This window comes from Carassius gibelio, chromosome A8 (genome assembly GCF_023724105.1).
Source record: "Carassius gibelio isolate Cgi1373 ecotype wild population from Czech Republic chromosome A8, carGib1.2-hapl.c, whole genome shotgun sequence".
In the NCBI taxonomy this organism is placed as follows: domain Eukaryota; kingdom Metazoa; phylum Chordata; class Actinopteri; order Cypriniformes; family Cyprinidae; genus Carassius; species Carassius gibelio.
The window spans coordinates 21428262-21446702 of NC_068378.1; the positions used below are offsets into that span (position 1 = coordinate 21428262).

An 18441-nucleotide genomic window follows, 5' to 3' on the forward strand; every position below is an offset into this window, starting at 1 on the left:
GGGACCTGAAACTTTGGTTCCCAACATTCTTCAAAATATAATATTTTTTGTTCCACAGAAAAAAGAAATGCATAAATATTTGAGAGGGGAGTAAACGATAACACAATTTTAATTTTGGGGTGGATTTTAGAAGTAGTTATCAGTTACCCAACTTTCACAAAAACCAGACCAAACTTTTTTTTTTTTTTTTTTGGATTACATTTTTCATAATTGCTGAGTATTCTAAAGATTTAAACATTTTGTTTGGATCCCAGCCATCAGACAGGAACATAAATGCTATAATTATTTATATTAATGTACTCTGGATGTGTGAGTCTGTACACGTTCTTGTCTCCTTCAGAGTGTGATCTTTTTTACCTGTAATGTTTGAATAAGCTACACATCTTTTGTGGAGTCTTCCACTGTAGAACTCTAGTCCGATAATGGCAAACATGAGAATGGCAAAAAACAGCAGCAGACCAATCTGTAGCAGTGGCACCATAGCCTTCATTATGGATTTAAGAACTATTTGCAGACCTTTAAAAAAAAAACATGAATACATATAGATATCAATAAACCTATCATCTACACTTAAATATATCAAAACTTATTATTCATTCCTTCACATGTGGAAAAACTTTAACACTACAGCATCCACATGTAAAGTAATAACTATAACACTGTGTCCTAACCAAGTGTGATGTGACAAATTACAGGTACGTGGAGAGGTATTTTGGACCAATGAGACTTCTCTGTGCAGCTACCTAGATAATTAGACACCTAGCAACAAAGTAAATGCCTTGCATGTTGCTTGTTGCAGTTGTGACTGGATTTATGTCTTGTTTCGTCACTTTGCACCTGATTAGGAGGCAGTGTTCTACTCCTTATTTCAAGTGAAACAACACAATGTGTGATTAAGAACTTCATAGAGAACCATAAACGTACTAGGAATGCCAGAAACCAGTTTAAGGGGCCGTAATACCCTCACAGCCCTTAGTGTGCGCAGGTCTAATGAAATATTCATGTGGGCTCCTGCTGTGGCCAGAATCCTGTTGACAAAATAAAAACAAACATAGGTTAGGCAAAGAAACTAAATCAACTGGAATTCTGCAGGATATATGAATATTTTACAAATATGTTAATAATAATGTTTTGTTAACTATGCAATCTCCATCATTAGTGGAATGGTAATCGGCATGCTAGTGATGACTCATAGTGTTACTGTAGGTAAAGGGGAGTAATTAGAGCACAGTGCTAAATGCTTGTGGTCCCTAATGAGGAAATCCCTCTCAGTGAAGGACAGACAGCATACTTTCTTATAAGGGTCAACTCTGATTCACAGCTTCCTTCTAAGCAAAAGTGATATTCATCAGACGTGACCAATTGGTCATCTCTGTCTATCATATATATAGAATAGGCCTACATACAAAGCATGTTTGCGTTTATGAATGTAACTAAGCTTCTGTTCATGAATATCTGCTCTGGTGTAAATATTTTGAATGTGTTATAACTTGTCACTGGTGTTTGCGTTCATCTGAGGTGTGAATGTATCAAGTAAGCTGTAAATATCACTGATATTATGTGTGCTGTGTGGTTATTGTGTTCTTTTTTTCCCTATAAATTACTACTAGTATCAGTGACCATCACAATAATGTTAATGATGTAGTTTATTTGTGTAAACAGCATGCTTGCTTTTTTATTTCAGATTCGAGAATAACAGTGCAAAAGAACCTGTTGCAAAGCAAGCCAATGCAAATAAGCAGCCGACTCAGGAACCTGGAACACAGCTAAGACCAAGCAAGGCACACACTCCCATGAGTCTCTTTTAAAAAAAATATATATATGTTTTATATTTTATATATATTATATATATATTTTAACGCGACACAATACCAGCCAAAAGCTTTTGAACAGTAATATTTTTCATGTTTTTGTAAAGAATTCTCTTCTGCTCCCTGATCATGAATTTATTTGATCCAAAATACATAAAGTTGCATTTGCTAAAGCAGTAATATTGTGAAATATTTTTACTATTTAACATAACTGGTTTCTATTTGAATATATTTTGACATTTATTTTATTCCTGTGATCAAAGCAAAATGTTCAGCATCATTCCACCAGTCTTACTCAAAGTGTAACAATATACACTATACATTCAAAAGCTTGGAGTAAGTATATACATAGAAATTAAAAATTTTATTTAGCAAACAAGTGATGATAAATACAATAATCAAGTTACAAATTATGCTGTTCTTCTGAATTTTCTATTTATCAAAAAAACATAAATATATTCTCAGCTCTTTTCAACAATAATAATAATATATATATACTTTTTTTTGAGTAGCAAATAAGAATATTAGAATGATTTCTGAAGGATTGTGTGACAGATGTAATGATGCTAAAAATTCAGTTTTGATTGTTCATAATAAACATATAAATATATACATTTGTTTTGTCTTTCTTGTAACTCTCCCCACTCAGCCACACACCTGACTGAAAGGCTCATTGTGCAGCTCATTATGTGGGCCTTTGTCTTCTCAGGTGTAAATTACAATGATATTCATGATCAATCATGCTTACTCACATATCCCCTTTCAAACAAGTGTCTTAAAAAATGTAAATCAATCTATTGTTTTCTGTGAGTGAGTAAAGAAGATGATTTTCACATCATTTTGAAGCAAAAATTATAGGCTACAAGATCCAAGTTTGACAGTCTTGTGAACAAATGTTGTTTATGTGTTTTATGGCCTTATTTCAGTGACTTCAAAATTGTAGTTTTTCACTAACAACGGTATAAACGTTGTTTTCTCAAAAACAGAATCATGTACATACATGCTACATATTATTGTAGCCCAGTTTGCACTGAATACAGTTTTCAGCCATGCATATGTTTCTAAGCAACTGAAAAAATCACAAAAGTCACTTCTCCAGACCCCCAAAACACCCTTAGACCTCAGAGGTTTAAATAATTTAGCCGGTGCTTTTATCCAAACTGACTTACAAATGAGGGATAATCACAAGCGGTTCATCAATACTAATCAAATAATACTGAATTACAAGAGCAAACCAAAACAAAATTATAGATAAAGTGAAATCAAAATGACAAGCTAGAGCTGAAGTATAAATGATTTATCCTTATTTATACTTAAATTCTATATTTGTTTTACTTTAAGATTAGATATGAATACACAATACTTAAAGGAATAAATGTATTTTGCTGTTGAGGAACTTGGGAAATCAAACCCATCCCTATTGATAAAGCTAGTAAAGGACCCTGCAATAATACAATATGATTATTGTTGTTCTGATTAGAATGAACAGAATCTCTCGTCTCTCAGAGGGAACCCATCAAAGGCATGACTCATTATAAAATGCTAATGTTGTCCTTTATTTGCTGCACCTCCTAAGAGGAAACAGCAACTCGTCTGTGAGGCAGCAAGCAACAATCTAAGGGAAATGAGAAGAGCATAAGTGTGTGAGAGAGAAGCTTTTGTTGGCATCGTTCGTTTTTTTAGAGTTAACCACTGAATGCTATATGTGTAACCTGGGATGAACCGTCCTTTCCAACATCTCAACCAAAGCTGAAATTCTAGATTCTCTAATATCCCAGTTCACCTAGCACTCCCATTCCACCCCACTGAGATGAGAGAGACTGCCAAAGAAATGTGTATAAACTACACAGAGAGTGAGAGAGTCAGATGATAACAGCTTTGTACACAAAATGTGGTTTTAGCAGAAGCAACTGAGAACTTATCTCCACTGGTTTCCAAATTTTGAATTCAACAGATGTTTAACCTGTCTAGTATGTAACAGGTCAAGAATAGTCATGTAAAATACTGATTTAAATATTTGCTCTTATCAAAAGAAGCCTAGAAACAGATCAAACAGGAAATGCCAATTATCAGGCCTAAAAATATGGTACGATAAACTAGCCTATATCATATCAAGAAGATTGCAGTAAAATTCATGTTAATGATGATAAGCTCTTGACATTTTTGCCTAATATGGATTAATCTAACAGCCTATCACACAACAGAATTAGATGTGACAACAGACGTTGTTGCTAATAAGTCTAAATTCTGTATGTCTCTGTGTGAATGAGTGACATAGTTTCGTCTAATATACAAACTCTAAGACATGTGAAGCTCACAATGTTTTCAGTATCTGCCATCTCAATATATGTGGACAGTTTGGATGAGCTTCATCTCCAGAGATGTTCTGAGAGTCACATCACAACTTTTCACCATTTGATTTAAAAATCTACCATGGTCAAATACACACTCAAACTTAAAGAACTCACATCTACGAACAAACTGAAAAAATAAATGTTTTGTTTAACTAAAATGAAGTATGATAGAAATATATTACTATTGTATAAAAAATAAAATGCATTACTCAAAGTAATAAATAATAATAACAATATATCATACAACAATAACAATATTACCTCAGACAACCAAAAAAAAAATTATCCATGTTTTAATTTACAGTTTGGTTGTGCAGCATCTTATTTAACAAATATAAAAATACAGTGTTTTGTTGTAAATTAATTGTTACATTTTCATATCACTACACAAATCATTAATTTAAATATTTAACAATTTATTAAATCAAATTATTTTACATCATTTAATTAGTACACTGTGGCAGCAGATTAAACGGGTCTTATCTAATGTCAGTATGTTCAGAAGTATCCACAAATACAAAACTGTTAAATCTTTTTCCATTTGCATTCAAACTTTATTATCATAAGTTCAAAACAGCAATTCTTTTGACACAAATGCAAGCTATGGTATTTTGCAGCACATGCATCAGAGATAAAATAAGACTTCAATACAGCTTTAAACAGCTCCTGTAGCCCACCTATAGTGAAATTAAGTGCACAGCACAAACCACAGAATATTTCCCCATCAGTATTTTCACTTCATTTTCAGATGGGCTTTACAACAGTGGAATTTGAATCTCAGATTGTTCTGCATATTAGTCACATCTGGTGTGTCACGGTAGCAGGACGACAGCGATTCTAATTAGGACCTGAGAAAGAATTAAAATAGCAGCACAGGAATGAGATGAAAGACTTTACTGAAAGACTGCTAAAGAAAGACAGAAAATTGCTCCTAAAGCATCTGGGAATTTAGTGCAATAAGCAAAAAAGAAAGATAATTTATATATATATATATATATATATATATATATATATATATATATATATATATATATTATAGCTCTGTTCCATATATATATATATATATATATATATATATATATATATATATATATATATATATATATATATATATATATATATATATATATATATATATATATATATTTATTTATTTTTTTTTATCTTAAAAGGGAAAATAAAGTATATGGGAAATGTTATGATGACCAGGATACTCTGAGATTTCTGACAATATTAAGTGGTGCATTTGTTAAGTGGCAGAATGATAGCTGTCACCAGGACATCTGTTATAAAAAGTTAATGAAACTATCATGCCTCCCGCAAGTATTGGGATGGATCCATTAGTACAAATCATATAAGTTCAGCACATGTTCAGTTATGCTTATATGATTCATAACAGCTTGTGTTTATAACGTTAGCATTTACAAACCATAACTGCCTAGGGACAAACACTCTCTAATAGGGTTTCTCATTTTAACTGGTTAACCATTAACCGACCATATGAATCTGGGCCGATTAGTGACAGTGACAGTAAATAAATGGTATATAAATATATCAACATTCATTCATTATGTACAAATTAAGCTTTTAATGTGACTGAACCTTTAAAAGTACATTAAAATAGAAACAACACAAGTTATTTAACATGGAAAGCATCAGAAATGTAGTAACTAAGTAATTTCCCCAGATAATTGTTACATATTGCAGGGCTGTGGGACACAGGACAGAAAAGCTATCAACTTGTTAATTCATTCCTATTAGACTTAATAATTTGTGGCAACTGTCCATGTTTCATAAATTGTTCTTCCTTAAACAACCCATGATTTAATTGAAATAAGAGAACAGATTAATAAATCCAACAAATTCATGATATCTGTAATTTCCCTTCTTGCAAGTTTACCACCGTAAGAGATTTTAGATCAGTGATTAAAAGTGAAAGACAATAAAATAAACCTGCAAAATTAGAGGGTTATACAGTATGGATTTAGGAAAAGAAGCAATGCCTTAATATTATTGAATTTGTGGAAAATTATGACCAACCAGCAAACCAGAACAAAGCTGCATAAACGTAGGCTATGGGCTGGATCGCATCCTAAAGCATGGTCGCGATTTTGAAAAACAAGCTTACCGGAATGCAAAAATAAAATGATCTCAAACGTACGGTACGCTCTCTTCAATTTATTAATTGATCATAACTACATATATTCATTTTATAATCCTGTGACTTATTCAGAATAAAACCTCTTTAAATCAAGGGAGAAAGTGTTTTTTTTTTTTTTTTTTTGAGTAGCTTTTGCACATCCAGTCATGCCTGTGACTGGGTTCCGCAGCAATTGCATTTTGCAGCATTAAGGTTAACAATTAATCGATGAATTGATCATTAATTTAAACGATGATCGATCATGGAAAGGATTGAAAATGTACATCCCTAGTTAATACTATAGAAAATCAATAAAAAAAATTCAGCTTGTTTATTTTCACATAAATATATGGCATTCAGTTGCATAAAACAATGGTATACACTATGGGTGGCACGGTTCAACTTTTTCACAGTTCAGTTTGTTTCATGGTTTTAGAGTCACAGTTTCGGTACAGTTCGGTTTGTGCTATGTTTGTGGAAAAACTATACTTTCTAATAAAAAAAAGAAGAAGAATATTCTATCCAACTACATGCAACAGCACAAATAAATACAGAAATAGGTTAGGTACAGAAATTGAATTGAATTGATTACTTCAGAATTGAAGTAATCAAATGTAAAACAGCATTGCATATTGGACTGTATAAATTAAAGATTATTCTTTATTAAAGTTACAAAAGCTTTTTAATCAAGAGCAGTGAGTGATTTCTTTGTTTTTGCTGTTCGATTAAGACTGCCCCTTTAAGAGAATTCACTGATCCAATACACTGATACAGTAGGCCTACGTTTAGCCAGCTATGTCTGCTATAGGTTACTTACCAAGATGGGCATTTTGACATAATTTTTGTCTAAATTTGTCCATTTAAACACAATACTTAAGAGAGAGCTTAATATCTGCACGCGTTCTGAGGCGCGGGTTTGCATGCTTCGGATTAGCGCATGCACAAATCTTCACACTGCATGCATGAGCTCGCTTCCTCTGGCTCTTAAATGTTTAAACTGGCAAAGCTTAAATTAAATTAGTTTAAACACAAAAAATAACATGTGCTGTTCAGGTCTCATCTGCCTGTGTGCGCTATCAGCACCCGGTTGATGACGGAATAAATGACTGCTTATATTCCAGAATACGGGATTTGTGTTGAACAAAAGTTTTGTCCAGGGTTGTGTTTTTTGTTGTTGTTGTTGTTAAATACTTTTATTTATTTATTTTTTCTCATTGCTGTTGTTGTAATGTCTGGGAAGCCAGAATGCACATCCATTCCAAGTTTTTCTTTCAGCGAACAGCGAATGATATTTGTCATAATTGTGCAGCCCAATTAATGCCGACGTGAAATGTTTACAAACTTTATAATAAACAATGTAAACATAGCTGGGCTATTTTAGTTCCCCTCACTCTACAACAAATCCTTTCAATTTAACAGTTTAGAAAAGAACAAGTATTCAAAATATAAGAAGCTATAGATGACAAGCCAAAATGAATTAATTTAGGCTTAAACGAAACTGTAACCAATGCTGAGTCTCTCATTCAACACAAAATCAAATATTTCCAAATGTACAATGTATTTGAATGCCAAAATATAATGTATTATATACTTCACTTGCGTTCCAATATCCACGTAAAACTAAGGACCCTATCATACACCCGGTGCAATGCTACGCAAGGCACAGCGCAAGTGTGTTTGCTAGTTTCAGTCCAGCGCCGTTCGCATTTCCCCGTCCAACGTCACGTCGTTTAATTAGCAAATGCATTTGCACCCATTTGTGCGCCCATTGGCGTGCTGGTCTAAAAAAGAGGTGTGTTCAGGTGCATCGCTGGCACATTGCTATTTTAAGGAGCTGAAAATAGACTGCACCATAGACCAACTCAAACGTGGTCTAAAGTCTAAAGTCAAAGGCGCAATATTTTTTTGGGTCCACAGTGTGCGTTGACTTTCCTCATTACACACAGGGATGCGCATCACACAAAAATGCCAAATGTAATGATGGATAGTCATTCCGTGTATTACAATTAGGCTACCTATTTGCAACTCAGCCTATTGCTACTAATAATGATGAATGAAACTGGCTAATTAATTGAACAATCATGCCAATACACACTCATATATATTAACTGACTCATCGCATGGAGCTTTGCTGGATTCCTGCTTTCCCGTAGATGATCTGCTCACGCGATTTAACTTTGCGCACGAGAAGATCTGTTTCTTCGCTTGAGAAGCATTCAGCTTTTCCGCCAACAAATTCCGCCATGTAAATAGCGATCCGCCCTGGCGCGAGCGCATCCCGCTCTTAAAGGGAATGAGAGATGACACTCTGATCGGTGTATTGAATGATATGGCCGTTACTCATTAAGAGAATAGGGACAACCCATTCCCAAAAATGCGCCCCAGCGCACAGACAATTCTTCCGTCCGTTAAAATAACAAAAGTGGATTTGGACATACCCTGAGTGCACCTGCACCGGGTATTTTACACTTTGCATTTAGATCGTTAAAATAGGGCCCTAAAAACATCATGGCAGTAAGGTGATAATGCTTAAGGGCACAGGTTTTACTACATATTTAAACTGAGCAGTGTTTTTTTCCATATGTTTGACTAACTGTATTTTATTATGATAATGAACAGGCTGCATTGTCAAGGTAGCAAAGCTTATAATGTGGCGCCAGCAGTGGAAGCAACAGTGGAAGCAACTACTCCTTTTAGTCATAAAGATAATAGGAATTGAAAAAGGTTTGATTTATTTGTGTACATTAACAATAAAAACAAATCGCTGTGCTTTTGTAAAATAGGCCTAAAGAAAATAGTCTTGGTAACATCAAATCTGCACTGGATATTAATATCCAAAGTATAGTGAAACCACTATCAATTAGCACAGTAACAAGATCGGCAGTTTAAGACATTAACTTGTAAGCAGAAAACACAAGATACTTCTCTTTTAAAATTGAATAAGGCTCTATTAGATCAATCTAAGACATATAAACAAATCTAACACATAAGCACACGCACTTACAAATTCATACAAGTTACAGGAAGATCGAAAGTTAGGGAAAGATGAGATTAAGAGAATGAGAATGTGGAATCCCAAGTTTACAGCAATATGTGAAATTGCATAGACATGAACAGCCCTCAGTCACTTAATTAACCCTCGCATTGAATTCCTCAATGAGGTTAAAATTATATTAGATACACCAGTACAAATGTGAGTCTGGAGGTAAAGTTACTTCGCATCTACTGCGTAAAGGGGGTTCCCTTTGTTGTCGTTGAAAGGGGGTTTCCCAATGTTGCTGATTGGCTGGAAGTTCAGTAGTCGTTGAAGTGACATCTTGGGAAGCCTGTGGTTGGGCGTTGGCTGACGATGCGGAGTTGTGGGCTTGTTGAAGTTGAACGGGCAGTCGAGGTCAGACTCGGAGACACAGCGTTACAAAACTTAACTCAGAACATGAAACTCTCAACGGAAAAGAAAATAAAGTAAAATAATAGAAGTAAAGTTTGACTAGGTGGTGTTTCTTCTCATCGTGGCTAAGTAGCAGCGGGCGTGCAGGCACGCTGGAACCATGCTAACAGTGATGAATAAATGCATGACTAAAAAGCTAAATTTGACGGTGTCCTGAGTATTTAAACTGGCCTTTTGGCTACACCTCAAATGTTGTCTTGACCACTTAGATATTGTCTTTGCTTGGGGTATCATAAATCATATGTTATCCTATCAAGCATGCGTTCTGAATTTTCCTGCTCTTGCAGGGTATAATTTTGGACATGATTTCTATAAGAAGAATATGATACATTTGACAAATAACTGATGGTCAGAAACATTTCAAGCAAGCAGACTGAAACGCATACATACTAAACATGAATATGAATTCTTAAAAAATTCATTTTTTATTCATTCACTACCATTCATATTTAAATATCTGTAACCTAAAATATGCATTATGTGGTTAATAACACTGCATAGTTGTGATAATATGACAAGAGCAGTGCACGTCTGTCTCTGGCTCAATGCCATCCAATGTGCGAAAACGCAGTTTGAATTTGGCAGTTATGTGACGTCACTGAACATTCTAAATCCCATTTGTGGGACCATACTCCCAGGGGCATGGAAATAAGAATCCCATATGTGGGACCGTACTGGTCAAAAGGTTAATGGGACACAGACACTTATCCTTTCAAATTTATTTAATTTCTAATTTAAAATATCCTTGGAGGTTAATGGTTAATAATCAGTTAACGAGCATCGGTTGTCGGTTAGGAGAAATAACCGAAATTAACATCACTACTCTATAAGCCTAGTGCCAAGATGCATTCATTTTTATATAAACAGAAAAAAAACACCAATTTCATGCATTTCATTCCCTTACTTTGAGAGGAGGCTGAGAGGAAGGAGAGAGATCTTGACTGTTTTCACTGAAAACAACATTGTGTGTGGGCGGGTCAGGAACACAAAGCTAGTGTGAAGACAATTCGCTGGCACTGAATGAACAGCATGACATGTTACCACTAAGAAAAGACCAAAAGACCATAAATATAGCACAGAATGTGCTTCCTGTGACTCATGTAAGCCTGCTGTATAGTTCATAGGAATGACTAAGATTTAAGTTTAAGCCCTTCAAATATATAGAATTGAAACTGTAGTATTGAGTACAACTGTATTTGTAACAAGTAAAGTAAATTGTCAAAAACATAAAAAAATAATAAATAAAATAAAAAGGGAAACCCTGTAACCTGCATTGCAGTAATTCAGTGGTTCCCAACCTGGGGTGCTAAGTGGGGAGCCAAAGTGTTACAAGGGGGTGTGGAAGCAGATATGTTTTGAGGTAGGGCTGGGCAAAACAATTATAACGATAATTATTGTGACATAATTTCCCTCGATAAAACTATAACAAGAGTTTGATAAATATTCAATATAATCTATTTATGTGCCAAAAGCAAAACGGAACAGTGTTACACATTTTGAAGCCACATAGAGAATTCATTGGTTGGCTCAAAGTTCAAAAGGCCAAGCAAATTATTCTGTGATTTAAACTAGTTTAAAGCCAGATGAAACTGCGCTGATAAACACTGTGCGCAACGAGACAGTCAGAAGACTTTTCATTCTACAAATTTCCATAATTTATCATGAAATTACTGTAGTAACACTAACGGCACCATGGTATTGTGGCAGAAATATGCGATATTGATATCGAATTTTATTATATTATTAATGTAGATATGTATTAAACATATCAAAGGAATAATGGAATATAATTACAGTATTTTTTGATTTTCGACAATGTTTGTTGTACTTATGCTAAATGTGTTTAAACTACCTATTTTTTATACAAATGTATAGAAAATGTTCTAGACAATGTAGCGCTAGTTTCCTATACAGCACACTGCAAATATGAAATGAATATGACAGTGGCCAAATTGATACAATTTGTAAATTTTAAAATATAAAAATTTTCGACCATGAATTCCAGTGAAAGCTTAATTCTCCTGTCCACATCCAATTCACATGGACAGATGGACCATCACGGACACCTGTTTTTATGTAGTCAACAAACGCACACGTCAAAAGATCTCACAGCAGGATTCAACAAAGTTTGCAAAGTTTGTGAAATTAAATGTTTATTAGATAATCAAAGACTAGTTAAAATTCTATAAATGTGTATTTGGTCAATGCTGACGGTAGATGATAAAGTATTAAAGCGTTTGCCTTTCTATTGCTATCATAAAAAAATAAATGCTATTATACTTTTTCCTAAACCATTAACTTTCTTGTTTAACAGTTCTGCCTAATCATTTTTTAACTAATGAAAAACTACTGAAACAGAGAATGGGAACTCTGCTCAGGCGCTGAAATTCTTAGCAATGTAAAAAAAAGTCCTGCATAAGCTACACATCGGCCAAAAATATATATATATAAAATGCCAAACGCCTTTGACATATCAGATGACCATTAATCTTGAATTAAGATTTAAGACAAAAAGTTTCTGTAATGCGGCCCCACATCCAAAGTAAGTCAGGATTATTTTGCAAGTTTCATCATCCGCCAGGCAATGTTTGATTACTTAAAGTAGAAGTGAAGCAGTCAGTTAAGTTAACATTATTTAGTAAAAAGATTTCCACTTTGATTCAAAAATATAAAACAAACATGATTAATGTAACCATTTTAAAGAAAAAAGGATGTTTTGTTATAGCTTTTGGAGCAAGGGTGTCGCCATCTTGCAGTACCACCACGTGTGATGTCACAGGGTTGGTTCCCTCTGATGGCCAGTGCAGTAATATAAGCATTTCTTTATATTTCAAACACAGAGATGTTATATTAACACACATGTGGTGGTACTGCAAGATGGCGGCGGCGCTCTTCGTCCCAAAGCTATAACAAAACATCCCTCTTCTTTTAAATGGTTACATTAAACATGTTTGTCATGTATTTTTTTGTCTTGGTTCCGGGAGAGCGAGAGGTTCTTGAATACTGTACATGAAAGCCAATCTGCAGATTTGAGTTAACAGAATCCATAGAAAATTGCGTAGTGTATGATGGTCACAGGCTTCGTTTTTTTAGCTTTAGACTATGAATCTGTCCAGTTGGAGGATATCATGCTTTACATTTTGAGCTGATTTTAGAACATATCTTGTTACATTTGTCAAGCAACTCCTAGCAACAAGGCGCATGTTTCTGTGTGAGTTTTTTGTGATCGGAACAACTTTAAAGACTGGTAGTGTATGATCCTGTTTTTTTTTTTTTTTTTTTTTAAAGTAGTGTAGTGTAGAAAAGTAATAGAACAAGTCTCCTCAACATTTGCTTGCAACATCAAATTAAATGTCCACAGCAAATAATGTGTTTCTGTACAAATCCCTTAGAAAGAGCAACAGAAATAATGCTGTTTGCCTTAGCAAACACTGGCTATTCTGAAAAAAAGACATACAATGTCTGTTGATGGTACAATCTCCATCAGCCAACATAATCTTTTGCAGATCCCAACTTTAACATGTAAGAGCTCTTTTGCAGATCCCAACTTTAACATGTAAGAGCTCTGTGACATTTAAAATAACACCTAATTTGATCTGCAAACCAAATGTCAATATGTGTAAATCCACTCAAGATTTCTTAGATGATACCATATGCATTTTATAAGTCTGTGTCCATCACTATATATTAGGGGTGTCACGATTCTCCAAATCCTCGATTCGATTGAATTTTCGATTCTAAGGTCATGGTTCGATTCGATTCTCGATTTTTACATTTATTCTTTTTAAAGCACAGATTGTCATTTTTCAAACTAGACTTTTATGTAATATAATATCTGACCTTTGTTTGCAATGTACCACATTACACTGTCAAATTTAAAACTTTTATTAACAACATAATGTAACAATAACTTATATCTTTAGTCAATTGAAAACTTAAAATAAACTGCCATCCAGTTTCTCTTTTGTAAGTGCAGTCTTCTTCACAAAAGATGACATTCAAGTTCATAACAAAACAAACAAAAAAAATAAAAAATGACTAAACTAACCTTCAAATATTACGATGTATCTATTTTAACCCCTTACTAGTAACCCCCCTTTTTTGGCATGGAGACCGAAATTACATACCCAAAATAAAAAGGTTTCTGCTCATGATTCTTTCTGACTAGATACATAATCAACCTTTGTTCACAAAGCTGACACTTTAAAGTTTACTGTTCAGGAATCAGAATCACTCAGACTGTTATGATAATAGAGATATATAAGCTCAAACATAAAAACAAAAATAAAATTATAAAAAACATATGTTTTAAATGTATTTAAAAAAATGTTGATGTAGGAAATGAGTTTGAAAACACAGTGTAGCTAAGGCCACAAGTCTTCCAAACCTTCATAAAAAATTTCATAATCGAATCTGTAAAACGGTGAATTTTATGAAATATTTTCTAAGGCCATGTCATGTGTGTATTTCGAGAAGGCTAATCAGATTGATTTATGGCACTTGTCATCTCTATAAGATCTCACATGTAAACATTCCTGTGCTCTTTGTGTATGTTTCATTGTTGAAAGCTGCCCGATTCATGATTGTATTGTTCTCACCAAACGAGTCTTTCACACCTCCGCCAGGTATGACACATTATCCGCATTATTCTTTTATCATTATTCTTTTGTTTTTATTCCACCTTTATTAGCCTTGATTGTGGTTTTTCAGGCTTTACAAAGCAACAAAGCAGCGATCTCACTTCAGTCTCTCTTTGCATTTAGCCCTTATTTATCAAAAGTCTTACTATAAAAATACAACAAAACATTTTCTTACGACCTTACATGAATTATTGAGACAAAAATGCATTATGAAGAAGAAAAGCACCTGCTATTAGTAGCATTGGTGCTAATGTTAGCATCAAGCTACATCTGACAATTTATGAAATTATTAGTACACTTTTACTAAAAACTCACTTTAAACCCCGATCGAGTGTTTATAATAACTTCCTTTAGCGATCAGGGGTGGGATTTGGTCGTTTACTGTTGTAAAAATATGTTATTTGTAGCCTTTTTCATCACTGCACAAGTTAGCATTTCCCATGTACATTTTCGATTTTTTTTATAAAAACGCCCCAGATCTCAAGAAATTCTCATACCAAGCTTTACTATCGTAATCGCGGGTTTATTGTTCGGATATTTTGTGTGTACAGAGGTGTTTCAGTGTTGTTTTGGCCAGATAACTACCAGGAAGTGTGCAGGAAGCATGTGACACGATGGGGCGGTGTCCAGATATTACACTCTCAGATTGACATTTGGGAAGGCCCAATCGGAGTCTGAGACACACAGCACGAGCTGCCGGCACAGCAAACACATACACAGATCGCTGGGAGAGGCTGTTTATCATCTGATCGCGTAAATCCGTGGAAAATGAATAGAAATGACGATTCTGTCTGAAGAAATATGAAGTAAACATCAGTAAATATATCCATATATCTCCGCAGATATGCATCTATGCTCTATAAATCCTTATTGACGCTGTTCAGTGAGTCTATGTGAACACAAATAAACCGCTGCAGACGTGACTGAATATGACTGAGAGGTGAATTTCTATTCAAAATGTGGCATAATACGGATTTATTATTTTGCACTCCTGACATAAATCACTAAATATCTGTCACTGCAACAATGTTTTATCAAAATATTGGTCAAATATCGAAGCTAGAGTCTTTAAACTTTCAATTGATGCATAGTTTGTCCAGATGAAGTAAGACAGTGATGTTTAATATGCTGTGAAAGTGAAAAAATAATAAACTGGGGCCGTCAGCGATGTTTGCACGTAAAGGGGTTAAAGATTAAAGATAAAACACTTCACTGTCATTCATTTAGATTTATATATATATATATATATATATATATATAAAATGTATGTGTGTGTGTGTGTGTGCATCATTACAGTCTGTAAAATATGTGTATCTCTTATTACAAGACTGCAATCACTAGCAATCAGAAGAATTCCAGTTAATCAAGTATCTACAAAAGATCTACTCTATAAACAATGCATTAAATTACATTAAAGACAAAAATAAATTAAACAAGCAAAAGAAATGATTACTCACATGTATCTGGTCCACTGATGAAGTCATGGGTCAAGTCAAGTGAATTATTAATCATTTTCTAACAGGCGTTGAATATTGACTTTAGGAAAAGGGGAATAACCAATGACATTTGAGATAACAACTGAAACAGCAAGCCCCGCCCCACGACTGACAAAAATAAAAATTTTCGCGCGAGCAGAGGTGAGATGATCAAGCACGAGGATATGGGGAATGAGCATGCGCGCGCGAGGGCTTTTATTGCGCGCAGAGTACATGTCACGCGCGCGCGAGAGTTTGAAATGAGCTCGCGGGCTCCCGTTTCTTCGCATCCGATTCAGTTTTCCTCTCGCGGAAGCCATATAGCGCGCGCGCCAGCATCAGTTGAATGCTCGGTTATTTTTGTCATTGATATGCCATCATACAACATGGGGGCGTGGCAGCATCGACGATTCCATTTTTTAATTCGAAGTTTGAGACTGTGACTAAATTTCGATCGATTTCGATTTAAAATCGAAATCGTGACACCCCTACTATATATATATTGTAGTATTTCCTCTTCTGTCATTTAGCCAGACACTGCCGTTAATTATCCCTCTCTGCCCATTGCAGAAACACGGCTCTTTGATGAGCCCCTGACTCACACATGCAACCGTTACATTGTGACAGATGGCATATGAATCATTAAGACACCAGCAGATCAATTATTAATCACGGGTAAAGAGCAAACACTTAACTAATTGTCAAACACGCAGGGAAAAACAGACAAAGAGAGAGAGTGACAGAAAAAGTAAAAGACAGAAAGAGGCACAGCAGACATCTGAAACCATTTAGAAATTACAAATGAGTGCTAATGACGGCCGATCAGAGTATTTTTACCCTTGATCTAATTTATTTATTTTGACTTATAAAGCAATCAGTAATAGGCTACTTTCACACAGCAGCATAATAATGTTGTGAGTCCTTTTTAGAGTGCACTGAAATAAAGATATTCAAATATCGTCTTGGACGAAGGGGGACTTGGATTCAAAAAGTCAGACAACCCCTGAGCTAAGCGTTAAAAAATCTATTGTTGTATATTCATTCATTCATTCATTCATTCATTTATGTATATATGTAATTATATAATATTTCTATGTTGCAGTCTTTTAGTTGCCAATGAGCAGGGTCTGAACATATTATTCCTGTTTGATCACTACAATAGGACCTGATATGATTAGACAGATACAGAGTGTCCCAGCCAGTTATTACCCATCCTGTCAGTGTGCCAAGCCAGTGAAGGAGAAATTACAGGCCCCAGAACAGGCCGTCGTTCTGAAGGAAATTGTTTACCCGAATGACTTTAAATAGAGAGCAGAGATTAGCCACAAGAAAGGAAAGTTTTGCATCCAATTTTATCTGCTAATTCCTTCATTTAACTCTCTATTTGTAACATCTCTGGTGTTGGACCTTTTCAATATCACTTAGAATCCATTTCCAGAGTTCATTAGTTTTACAATAATAATGATAATAATAATAATAATAATAATCATAATAATAATAATAATAATACAGTAAATGGCTTAATGAAAAACACAGTAGCATTATTAAAATCTAAACATGTATTTTCCCACAATAAAATAATGTTAAATATCACATATCATATTTTTTAAAGCTGATTCAGTGACATGTACAGTAATGGTCCAAATGAACTGATTCACTAAAATTAATCAGATTTCCCTATGCTTCGCCTCAACATATTGATCTCAGTTTGCTTTTTAAAGCCCTCAACAGACTATCAGTTAAGCTTGTAGCCATAGACGGACAAGTCCCTAGATGAGCAGATCATGCTATCTTTTTAACTGCCTTTGGCGGACAGACGGGAGTCTTAGCAGCAAGAATTAAACAGAAGGTTATGGTCAAGTCAGAAGAGACCACCCACTGGTCTCAATGAACACTTATATTACTGGAAACAGCAATTCCAATACTCCCAAAAGGCAAAATCACACAATGCTGTGTTTCGTAGCTCTTAGAGGCTTGCTGTTATTACCTGCTCTTTTCCGTTTTATTGCTAAAGTGTAAGACAGTGAGAAAAAGAGAACGAAAAAAGAAAAAGAGAGGGTGGAATTGACAGCTCTCTAAACTATAGTGCAGAATGTTCTACTGTGTCATTAAAGTTATTTCTTCACTTAATATCATACGATCGTTATCATTGTCATTTGCATCAAGATAACTTGGCAACAAATATATTCCCTTTTTTATGTAATGCCAACTATAAGCAACTAGTATGAAAGCAATCAAGTCAAATTTGTAAATGTGAGCCGATACTGATGACATAAAATCTGCTGCATATTTCAAATATATATATTTTTTAATTTATAATAATAAAAAACAACAATTTAGTTAATAAACAAACATTAGCAAACGTTTGGAATTATTGCGTTTTTGAAAACAAGTTTTTATGTTCACCAAGGCTGCATTACTTGATCAAAAATACAATAAAAATGTTAAAATATTATTACAGTTTAAAAGAAAAGTTTTACATTTTAATATATTTAAAAATGTAATTTATTCCTGGGATAGTGAAGCAAAATTTTCAGCAGCCATGACTCCAGTCTTCAGTGTCACATGATCAT

At 34.4% G+C, this 18441-nt stretch overlaps 1 protein-coding gene across 1 annotated transcript in view; it reads right to left on the minus strand.

Annotated features, from left to right (window-relative positions):
* LOC128018859 (voltage-dependent R-type calcium channel subunit alpha-1E-like) overlaps positions 1-18441 on the minus strand; it is a 133203-nt gene that overhangs the window by 46181 nt on the left and 68581 nt on the right. Inside the window, exons 6-7 of the mRNA XM_052604682.1 lie at positions 925-1028; positions 358-516 (exon numbers count right to left, since the gene is read on the minus strand). Of these exons, the coding sequence (XP_052460642.1) occupies positions 358-516; positions 925-1028 (263 nt within the window). The remainder of the gene's footprint in view (positions 1-357; positions 517-924; positions 1029-18441) is intronic.